At 38.4% G+C, this 12,498-nt stretch overlaps 1 protein-coding gene across 1 annotated transcript; it reads left to right on the plus strand.

Moving 5' to 3' along the window:
- Nucleotides 1-4,725: 4,725 nt before the first annotated feature.
- Nucleotides 4,726-5,433, plus strand: LOC145133134 (putative histone H2B.1). The gene has a single exon (XM_079068067.1). The coding sequence runs from the start codon at nt 4,817-4,819 to the stop codon at nt 5,261-5,263; it is 447 nt and encodes a 148-aa protein (XP_078924193.1). The 5' UTR covers nt 4,726-4,816; the 3' UTR covers nt 5,264-5,433.
- The last annotated feature ends 7,065 nt before the right edge of the window (nt 5,434-12,498 follow it).

Here is a 12,498-nt window from a genome sequence, read left to right on the forward strand (position 1 = left end):
TAGGATTGGAATGTTGTTTTCCAAGGCAAGGATTGTGCCCTTTCAGTTTACGAGTTCAAAGGATTGAGCAGGCTTGTGACCCAGGATCAGGTTGTATTCCAGCTCGGGTCAGTTAGTCACAGGGGTTGGCGACAGTATTTTAGCGCTGGTAAGCGCAGGTGGGTCGATATGGCATAAGTATTTTGTAAGGTTCGGTTCGCCTTTAATCTCTTGTATCGGGTGGTAAGGATTGATTGTGCGGTCTATTGCACTTCAGGATTAGAGACTAAGTTATGGGAGTAGTTTGCAGCCCGGTTAGAGCAGAGGTTGCTTCAGTTACTGCAGTTCAGTTATGGACGATTGAGCTGGTAAGTGAGTCAGGGTGCGAGACCCTAAATGATATGATTTCTAAAGCTCTAAAGCAAGAGATTTGTTTGGAGCACTTGGGAAGAAGGGTATTATGTGGGAGGTTGCAGACAGAGTCCCATAGGATGGTTATTCGGCATTGTCAGGGTTCAGTGGTGTTAGTAATCGTTAGTGATTGGCGGATGAGAGCGCCAAGGGAAATCGCTTGTTGCTGAAGTATTAGTAGAGCATCTACCTTTGGACTTCAAGATTTGGGTGTGGGATCATTCAAGCATCAGGGAGTGTCGGCTAGGTTATGTCGGATTCCACACCAGTGGGTGTGGTTAGTGTTCTAAGTGGGGGAGAACTATCATGAGATTCAGAAGCAGAAGCAGTTTTGAAAGTGGGATAAGTTTCGCATCGTTGTCAGGAAGGAAGACAACCCAATTGGCTGATTGGTTTGAGGTTTGTGTGAGTTGGGAGTTCGGTAAAACTCCCCAGCATGTGAATCGTGTCATCTCGGTGCTTGATAGCAGAATTAGGAATTTTCAGGTTGAGCGTCAGCCATTAAAAGTTTTGTCTGTTGGTGATCAGATTGCGGTTTCAAGAAGGGTCGGACAGACGTTAATCGGTGAACCTCCCAGAAAGCGGGAAATTCTCCGAAGGAAATTCAAGAGGCGACAGTTGAGGAGCTAGGAACGCGTCAACAATTTACTTGTGCAGTGTGCTTACATTTCCTAAGTCTTTGGGGTATGTTTCCCCTCAGTAGTAGAATAGACTTTTGATTCTTATCGGACTCAGATTTTGGGTAACCTTGAGAATAATTGTGGAAGTTTCTTGGACTAGCTCTGGTATTAGTAGAACCGGATCAGTCTCGATCCAGTATGGGCTTTGTGGCGAGTGAATGTGGAGTTAGGGATTCCCAATTATGTACATGGTAGTGAGTCTTCATGTGCAACGACGGGTATACAAGGTGACAATAGGTTTGGTTCGACTTTCGTGCTTGATCAAGTTTGGGATGTAGTTCGCAATTGGATTCAGAGTTCGGTTATCATGCTATTCTAGGGTCGTGTGCAACCAAGGTTGCAGGGTTTTGCTTGGGTAAGCAACTTTTTTTATAGGTGGATCGTGCATAGTAGGATTCCAACATTGTGGTGCAGGCTGGTGTTGTAAAGGATGTTGGTCAGGCCTTTTCTTTTGGATAAGGTTGATCGTTATCAGGAACATTCCAGTCATGAGCTGAGGGCTAGGTGGGGCATACCAGACTCATGTTGTGGGCTCAGAGGCAATCCAGACCTATGCCGAGGACCTCGTGGGGGTATTCCAGTCATAGGCTGTGGGCCTAGTGATCTTAGTAGTTCATTCATATGTTGGAGCACTTTCGGAATGGACACATTGTTGAGGTTTGAGCGAGCCGTAATCGGCTGCGAGGAATCAAAAGATTTAGTACGAAATACAAGGGTAGGTCCCTGAACTTCAAGTTGTGAGTTAAACTCGAGTTTCGTATATAGTGGTATTCAGATCGAGGGTATTCCATCCCGAGGATGACTGGACCCGTCGTAGGCATGCCTGGTATTCCAACCCGAGGCTGATTGAACCAGGTATGAGTGTTCGTGCTTACGAGCCGGTTATTTTAGGTATGTGGTTCGGGAACTAAAGGAAACATTGGCATGTTGATCCAAAAAGGGTTCATCTCCCAGTTTACATCCCGTTGTTCATTATATCACTAGGAATTGGTTATCAAGATGAATTTCTTTTGAATGAGTACCTAATCTCTTATCAAGAAGAGAATTACAGGTAGCAGTGTGGGATTTGTGATTCTATTATCGGGTGGGGATCCCAGATTATTAGCAGTTGAGTAGCCAATTGGGAATTAAGTGCAATGAATTCCATCTCAAGACTTCAGATTTCGGATTGAGTACATGTGATCATATTGCAAGGGATTCGTTTATTTCCAGGTTTTAGAAACCTGCGAGGGTTGGTCACGGCTACACTGGGAAGGCTAGGGTGTGCCCAGGATGGTGACCATGCGACTAGAGTGGTTGGGTGTGTAAGGAAAGATAAGGAATGATTTCGAGGACGAAATCTAATTTAAGTGGGCGAGAGTTGTAACACCCTGTTTATTTAATAAAATAAATAAACGAATAATATAAATAATAATGGCCGTGAAACCCCGAGATGTATTTTATATTATTTTAATTTAGCTTTTAAGTGATAGTAAGTTGATATGAGTGGTTGTTATCGGGACTCGAATGTATTAAAATCTGGAAATGGGGGTTAAAATGTAAATTTTGGACCCAAGATGAAAAGGTTTTGTAGGGGAGGGGCTGATTAGTAACATTTTTTGGACTTGATATGTAATGATTTTCAGAAGGGAGGGTTTAGATTGAAAATTTGGGGCTTAATTTGAATGAATTAGGGAAGGAGGGACTGGAAGCGTATTTATGGCAAAAGGGTTGAATATGGACGGGGTTTATAACCCTTTCATTCCCGAAACCCTAATAAAATCGGACACTCACTTCAGCCGACACCCCACTCTCTCTTCCCCTCCGGCCGCCATCATCTCAGCCTCTCTATCCCCCTCCGTCGAGTCTGATACCGCCGCCGATGCTGCCAACGCAAGTGAAGACCGATGGGGGTTGCGGGTGACCTTCGGGTGTCGCCGGATTTAGCCTCTTGAAGCCTTGCATGCACGTAAAGTTAGCAACTTTACGTGGTATCTGCACCATAGGAGGCTAGATCTACAGTTTGGAGCCTTGGTTTCGCTTAAAAGCATCTGAATGAGAAAAGGGTTGAAGGAACTCGACGAGTTGTATAGCCAACTCGATGAGTTGGTTAGGGTTTTCCCGAACCCTCTAGACACTACATGGACTCGACGAGTTGTTTGGTAACTCGGCGAGTTGACTCGAGTTTTCGGTCTCTGAGTTCTGATGGAACTCGACGAGTCGGTAGATAAACTCGACGAGTTGGGTCAATATAGACGGCTGACCTTGATCGTTGACTTTGACTTTGACCAAGGGTTGACCAAGTTTGACTTCTGAGGGTACTTTGGTAAATTGGGTCTTGATAGAATTGGTCCTATGATGATTGTAGGTGTTTGAGCTTGGAGACGTGTTTAGGATTTTGACATTATCATCGAGTGCTACTCGCGAGGTGAGTTCTTCTCACTATATCAACAGGGTCTAAGGCACCAAGGCCGATCCTTTTTGGATTGTATCCTGGTTATAGGATGATGTTATGTTAGTGATCTGTTAGATATGTATCCTAGTTATAGGATGATGTTATGTTAGGGATCTGTGAGATCTATATCCTGGTTATAGGATGATGCTATGTTAGTGATATGTTAGATCGGTATCCTGGTATATAGTATGATGCTATGATTAGTGATCCGTTAGATCTGTATGACTACGTGTACATGCTAGCTAGCATATGATATTTATGTGTTGATTGTATGATTGGGGGTGGGTTGAGGCGGTCCTGCTTTGTGCTCTAGGCCAACATATCTAGGGCGGCCCGGATAGACTGCAAACCCGGTAGGGCGTACTAGTCAGACCGAAAGCCCGGAGAACAATCCAGACAGGCTGAAGGCCCGAAAAGGCGGACCAGACATGCTGCAGGTTCTGAGAGTGGGCCAGATAGACTGAAGGCGGGTGGTCCAATCATACTGAAGACTCTGAGAGTGGACCAGGTAGACTGAAGGCTCGGTGAGGACGGACTAGTCGTACTGTAGACTCTATATATGCATGTTGTTTGTATGATATTGTTATGGTTTGTATGACGTTAGTATTTTGGGGAAACTCACTAAGCTTCAGACTTACAGTTGTTGATTTTGTTTCAGGTACTTCAGACGATCGCGGGAAGACGGAGACGTGATCGTGCACCTCCTCATATTTTATGATTTTGATTTCTGGGATACTCTGACATGAAACTATATTGAAAACATTTTTGTAATAAATTAATGATTTTTGAATGGTTGAAAAAGTTTTAAATTGACATGATTTTTATGGATGTTACAAGTTGGTTTTAGAGTCTGAGTTTGAATAAATTGGAAGAACATTCATGTGAATCCGGTCTTAAACTAAGGAAAGGATAACCGGTTTAATTCTTTCTTAAAAACATAAAATCAAAGATAGACCGACTTATTTCTTTCTTAAAAATACATTTCCATATCAAGTTGAAAAGAAGCGGAGTGAATTTAAATTAAACATAAAAAATGGAAAGACCGCCTTATTTCAGATCCCCAAAAGATAAATTTTAATCACGGCCATCCATTAGTTTTGCAGTTCATAGGACTCATCTAACGAGCGTATTTTTCGCCACGTCGCTAATCCGTGTGAAAGTTATCCAACCAATAAGAAGCCACTCACCTTTCCTATATAATATCTCTCCGAAACTTGAATCTCTCCGCAACAATCCACAGCATTTCTCATTTTCTCCCAACTTTCAAACCCTAAAAACTCGATTTTAAATCCTTCCCGGAATTTTAATTTCCATGGCGCCAAAGGCAGAGAAGAAGCCCGCCGAGAAGAAGCCAGCGGAGGAGAAGAAAACCCCCGCCGCTGAGAAAGCACCGGCAGAGAAGAAGCCAAAGGCCGGAAAGAAACTGCCCAAGGAGGCCGGCGCTGCGGCCGGAGACAAGAAGAGGAAGAGAAACAAGAAGAGCGTTGAGACGTACAAGATCTACATCTTCAAGGTTTTGAAGCAGGTTCACCCCGACATCGGTATCTCCAGCAAAGCGATGGGAATCATGAACAGTTTCATCAACGATATTTTCGAGAAATTGGCGCAGGAGAGTTCCAAGCTCGCAAGGTACAACAAGAAGCCTACGATCACATCCAGAGAGATCCAAACTGCTGTAAGACTTGTACTTCCCGGTGAATTGGCCAAACATGCGGTGTCTGAGGGCACTAAGGCCGTGACCAAATTCACAAGCTCTTGAGTGATTGGTAGTCTTTGTTAATCGTTTGTATCAATGATTTGGTGTTTTAGGCTAGGGTTAGATCGTCATATCTCGTGATGATTACGTAGGATTTATGTTTTTAAACTGTCTTCATTTGACTTTTGTAACGGATAGTGATTGATGTTATGAATCTCCATATCGTTTCTTTATACTTTGAATTCTGAAAATTTTAAATCTGTATGCAGTGTTTTTTTCGTATCGTATAAACGTCTAAACGATTTTGTCCTAATTTCAAGCAATTGATTTTTCTATTTGTTTAAAGACATTATTCATGTGTTTAATTTGAAACGATGAAGTGTTATTTGTAAAAAACGTGATGATGACTACTGCATCCACGACAAATTCTACGTCTTAAAGTAGAAGAACTGATTTATTTTATTTCAATTTTAGTAAGATCTAATCCATTTATCTATTTTTTGTTTAAGTAATTTCATTATTTTTAAGTTTCCAATCTTTTAACCTACCACTTGAAGTGTGATGATCCAATGATTTGAGCAACAAAAGCATAACTAAGTTTCAATAGATCAAAAGTAAAGTGAATTGTGTTTGTGACAATTCTATGAGTTTCAATAGATCAAAAGTAAAGTTATGAGTAGAGTTTTAATCACAATTGATACCCTAAGTCAAACTTGAAATCCTAAAATTAGATTCTTAAGTGTAGTTATGAAACAATGGTGAGCTAAGTCAAAACTAATGTCGATTTCATGCGTGGATTCTCAAAATCAAATTTCACCATTGTTAGAGCTTTGAACCTTCAAACCAAAGCCCATTTCCACAAAGCAAGAACTTGCATACGTGTTTACGAAAGAATTATGTAATCCTCTGTTCCATGGTCTTATAATCCAACTATCCAAGTTAAACATTGATGGTCTTATAATCCAACTATCCAAGTTAAACATTGATGATATTCATCAAAGTTCAACGTAACGTAAAGAAAGGATGTTGATATTTATCACATGATTTATTTAGATACAAGTTAGATTTTTGTTAGCTTGTTAGTTAATTTCCTTTACCACAGTTAGTCATCATGTAGATATAATAGCTTTCTTCAATGTAACAGTAACTCATACGATCAATCATGAAGTTTTACACATACGTCATGTGTTTCATCTTAAATTTTCATGGTCATCTGTTTCATCTTAAATTTTCATGGACCACAGTCTCAATTTATCTATTGGGTTGACAAAGCAAAAGAGAATAGTTCGTTAATAATCAATAACTTATTTCGATCGAAGAAAAAACTTGAAACCCAAAATATGCACTTGAAGATAGCGTTAATTTGTAATTGAATTTTCTTTTTTGGAATCGTTGTGTAGAAGTTGTAAACTTATGTTCATCAACTGAGTTTCTCTTTTGTAGCGCTTATTAATCTTTATAATATGTAATGTTTGCTTGTTTGTTAGTATTACTATGGTACTTGTAAATTATGTTTTTTTTCTATATTTGTAACATGTAACAAATATTAGGGCAATAATAATATTTTTCATTACACACTGCAAATCAATTACAAACATAATTAATTGCAATTACATTAGCAATTATAACTGCAATCAAAGGGTCTGATATTTCCCATTCTGATGGAGGGGGAAGAAGGGGCACGGTTTGTGTCTGGTAGGTAGTCTGAAACACATTAGCCCGGTAATATATCTTAACCATATCAGGTTATTCATGGATGTTCGAATGACGTGATGTCGCAATAGCATGACTGCACGCTATACCCAGACTGCATCATTTCCCACATGAACATGTATGAAGGTTCAGATCAACAACACAAGTTTTTTTAACAAACTCGATAAATGTCGGATGGGAGGGAGACATAATCTTTGTTGCTTGTCACCGAACAGACTTTTGCATCCTTTTATGAAGCATCATTTTAACATATGGGGTGAGTATGGTAGTCAAACTCTCTGAAAAGTAAATACGATCAAATAAGGTTCTTGTACGAGTAATTAAATAAATTTAATATTTCACCCGATATTTTACCTACCATTAATGTGCGTTCATTGAAAGTCTGTTAAATGTAGTCACGAATTGCCTCGGTAAGCATTATTATTGGTACATTGTGTTGATTTACCGATAACACAATTTTTTTTGGGGAACATCAATGTTGACTACATTCCAACGGATGTTAGGGAAATAGGCACTTGCCCATTTAGCATTACCGATGTTGGCAAACACTTAACGAGCATCAGGGATCAGCCGACGAAAGTTTTCTTAAAAATGAGACACAGTATATGAGTTGGATGCCATCCAAAACAAAGGTTGTAATGTTTTGCTAGAGACGCCTCTTGTGCACATATACTTGAACACACTTTTAGAAGTATACCCATGATAAGAATCAGGGAATACATGCTCTATGCAAGAACTAACAACATCGTCCATATTTGTTATGAACGATACTTCCCTACCCTGACTCAGAGCTTCTCTTAACCTCATAAGAACAGGTACACAGTAGAGATTATTTTCAATGGCCATACCAAATGCTATAGAGAGGGTATGGTTATTCCCGTTGATAGCAACCGCTACAAACATTGTTTTTAGGTAGTCCCCTTTAAGAGGGACACCACCTATGAAGATCACAAGCAAGAAGCATCCTATGAATGCATGGAGCTGTATTTTTTTGGGTACAAAAACGAATTAATTTAGATGTAGAAAAATTACCAATTTTAAAGAAACAATAGAAAAGTTCAAAAAAGAAATATATCACCCATCCAATAGCCACAAAAGAACTTCGAAACGATCCATCAAATCAATTCTGATGTAGGTGTAAGTATGCGGGTTAGTTCGCTAAGGTTGTGAAGGTAAACAGACAAGTTGTTAAAACTTTCTTCGTGCTGACTCTCTAAGAAACTCATTTTGAAGCAATTTTATAAGAGATAATTACGAATTACTTGGTTGAAGGTAAGGTTCTAAGCGCGCGCGCGCACACACACACACACACACACACACACACACACACACACACACACACACACACACACACACACATATATATATATATATATATATATATATATATATATATATAGGTGACGAAAAAAACTGAGGTTATCATCCGAAGTCGGAGCTCCATAATAGGTACTCCGGAACGGAGACCACAACTCTGGAATGCTATGCTCCGGAGCAAGTGGTTATTTTACCAAAAAAAATGTTGGTTTTTTTTGTTAAAGTGGTCGGTTATAAAGGTTAGATTACTCAATTTCCCCCAAAAAAAAATACAAAAGAGGCGTTAACGCTACCCATTGCGGGTTTTAAGTGAGCTGCTTGTTATTTTTTAAAATAAAAAAAATAAAAATTAATGATTAATGGTGAACTAGCCACCACCACAACCCAACTCACACATATGTTCATTCAATTTCTTTTCTTTTTCTTTTATGTCATATCTTATGTTTTAGTTGATTTGTAATTTGACATCAAATATTATCTCAATAAAATTAATAGAAAATACTAAATTTTGTAAACAAAAAAAGTACTATTTAAATAAAGTATAATATCGGTATAATTCATATTTCATGTTAATTCTTTATTTATAATAAATAGTTTGGTTGCTAATGGGGGTGAAAATTTTGTTGGATTTGGACCGAATAAATGGAAAAAAAAAATATATTTTTAATAAAAAATTTGGGTTGGATTGTATAGCTAATGGGGATAGTCTTAGGATAAGGGGTATGGTAACCACCATCCCATTAGCAAAATGTTGTTAATTCAGCGTCACGTCGGTTCCACTACAATTTTACTACCAAACCATTAGCCATTCGAAATTGTTACATTAGACTAAATAAAAAATATAATTTAAAACATAAATAAATATTTTACATTAATTAAAAAAACAAATTTAAATACTAAATTACTTAAAAAAACATAAAAATTTAAAACATAAATTAATAAAAAAAACATAGAAAATACTACTCGCAGTCGTTGTTGTTCTCATCCTCCTCGTCGTCATCGACCGTGTTTTCATCGTCAGAGTCCTCATCCTCCTCCTTGTCATTTTCAGTTTACCCTTTGAATTGCCTTTTCCATATGTGTTCAGTCAAATCGTGGCATAGATTATAATGTGTTTCACTGCTTTGCATTTTCAATAGTCTTGTGAAGTATGTCGGGCTGCCGACTTGTATTACTACTGGTGGATGAAGTATGTCGTTTGGACTATACATACAAACTGCCCCATCATCTTCTTCTATTATCATGTTATGTAAAATAACAAAAGTTGTCAACACCTTCGTCAATTTTGCCCTATCCCATGCTCGTGTTGGATGTTTGATTATGTGTCACTTTTGTTTGAGGACCCTAAAAGCCCGTTCCACATCCTTCATTGTCAATTCTTGTGATAACTTGAACAAAATTCGTTTTACATCGGCCAAATATGATTATGACTTGACAAACATAGCCTACTCTGGATATATCCTATCACCAAGGTAATACCCATAATTATATTGATGTCTATTCACATGGTATGACATGTTTGGTGCTTTACCCTGCAAAATGTCATTAAATAGCAGAGACGCTCCAAACACATTCAGGTCGTTGTTTGACCCTGCCATACCAAAGAATACATGCCAAAACCATAGGTCCTGTGAAACAATTGTCTCTAGTATAACGTCGGCACACCATGATCACCTCACGTGAATTAACCTTGCCATGCATTGGGACAATTTTCCCACTTCCAGTGTGTACAATCAAGGCTACCAAGCATTCATGTAAAACCATGTTTAGCTTCATGTGCGGCATACAATTGTTCGTCATCACTCCTAGTCGTATGCCGCAAATATATGTCACCGTAAAGCTCTATAACATACTCACAAAAAAGATAGACACATTCTCGACCCGTCCTCTCATACATTTTCAAATACTCATATGGATGCGTCTACGGCTATACTGTATGCCAATTGTCTAAGAGTTGTTCGGTATTTTTGTATGGTACTAAAACCACGTTTACCTCTAACATCTCATCTTAATTGGAAAAACTCATAATGTTTTTCAAATCTCTAGCTATATGTAAAAATAAATTTCTACTAATACAAAAATGATCTTCAAATTTTGATAGGTCGTATAAACTATCAGGGGCAAAGTAATAACATACAAAAAGTTCGCGTGCCACAATACGATCCCAGTTGATCGAAATTCTATGCTTCTTCTCGACATTTGAACTATCGCCTCTTTGTCGCACTAAGTCGCATGTCGCGGACAACAATGTGTGCAACACCAACTCATCATCTAAGTCATCATCATCAGATGACGAAGAAGAAGAAATTGAACCCACAAAATTATTCATATTGTGTTTGAAAGTGTGTTTGTTTGTTTAAAATATGTGTTCGTGTTTGTATCTATATTGGTTACGTTTTAAACATTTTTTTAATTTTTTCCAACGTTCGCAAAATAAAAAACGGTCAAAAAAGCCACGAATCAATCACATTGCCCATCTTCGTCTTTAGCCGGTACCACGCCACAAGACACCCAACCATCTTTGGATCGGTGTTCACGCATAGTTTTCGTTTCCACGTAGGGTGAGGCCCCATACCGGAAGGCCTTAGAGCCCTCTCTTGGATGACCACATCTGTAAAAAGCTGAGAAACTTCTTTAGTCTTCAGTGTTCAAAAGAAGCCTCTAGAAATACCTTAGAATAAAAGAAAATAGTTGAGAGCGAAAAGCATTGTTAACTTTTGTCTTAACATTTAAGTTGATTATCGGAGGCGGCTTTAGAAACACCAAATTGACAATTGTCGCTCTATAATTTGTGTCATTAAATCAAGTCGAGAACTTGTTAACACTATCTATGCTCCACATTCACATTTAATATTGATCATTTGAAGACCTTTTTTGTTTTTATTTAAGTCTAAAGTTTGTTTGAATTGCTTTTATATAAAAAACAATGTTACTTGCTAACCTGAAAAAAAAACAAGTTTAGGTTAGAGATTTAAACTCATCTAAGTAATGAGTTAACACGGCTAAACACGAAAGTAAACGAGTAACGTTCGTGTCAAACTTTTTCAACTCGTTTATAGTTTCAACTCGGTGTGAAACATGTTAGATTTTGGGTTTCGAATATTAATATAAACACTTGAATAATTCAATAATCATGTCTGTCTGAGAAACACTTTTCAAAATTTCTAATTTCGACCCAATTTTTTTGGGGTATCACGAAATCCTGGTTTGAGATATTTCAAAAAAACGACATGAATTTCCATGCTTAATTCAAATTTCAAAACATAGAATATCTTTTTTGTTTTGTGTTATGTTAAGACAATGATCACATAGAGAAAAAGTAGTTTTCTCATATGTTCCAACCATTCTGCAACATTCAAAGTCTTTTTTTATATGTAGAAGACAACGGTTTTTAAGGGTGAAACGACACATCTTTTAATCGACATAAACATTGGGTTTTTTGGCTAGAAAATTCGACCGAGCCAACTTTTCATATATGGATTATTTTTCGGGCTCTACTCCTAGATCCTGCCAGGGGCAATGCCCCTTGGAACCCCACCAAGGGTGTTGCCTCTGGACCCTGTGTTCTCAAGTTCTCGTATTTTATCCGAGTGTTTAATCTACACCTTCTGTCTCATAGTATAACTAAAAGTAATCGACTTGTATCAAATATAATTGTGACTACATTAAAATATGAATGACACTAAAATCATTGTTAAATGTGAGTCGAGCATTTGTAGCATTCACATGGAGCATTTGGAGCACTTGGAACTCAATGGAGCGCTTGGGGTTCATGGAGCATGTGACAAAGGAATGGATCTTCTAAAAGGGGATATGGAGCACCTGGAAGTGGAATGGAGCATCCTGGTTCAGGGATGCACCATTTGTGATCATGAAGCACCATCCTAGGCTTGAATGTGCCATTTAGAAGTCAAGGTACGCCACTATTAGAACTTGATATGCCAAGAAGTGACTTGATATGACACAAAGTGACTTGATATGCCACCAGGTGACATGATATGCCATCAAGTGACAGGATATGCCACCAATTGATATGATATGCCATCAAGTGACATGATATGCTCCCAAGTGACAGGATATATCATTCATGAGGTGAATGCACCATTATGGAGTGGATGTCTAGATATGGAAACCTTAGAGAGAATGTGTCATCCCTTGATCAAGATGCTTCATCCTTATGCATGATGCGTCATCTTGATGCAAGGATGCACTACTTGATTCCTTGATATGCCAAGGTATCCCTTGATGAGTCTTTGCTATGAAGTCCC

Source organism: Lactuca virosa, chromosome 8 (genome assembly GCF_052849685.1).
Source record: "Lactuca virosa cultivar CGN04683 chromosome 8, Lactuca_virosa_CGN04683_v6, whole genome shotgun sequence".
NCBI lineage: Eukaryota > Viridiplantae > Streptophyta > Magnoliopsida > Asterales > Asteraceae > Lactuca > Lactuca virosa.

Bases quoted from the DNA above. Each gene is read 5' to 3' on its own strand.
- LOC145133134 (XM_079068067.1), top strand. From the start codon at position 4,817: ATGGCGCCAAAGGCAGAGAAGAAGCCCGCCGAGAAGAAGCCAGCGGAG.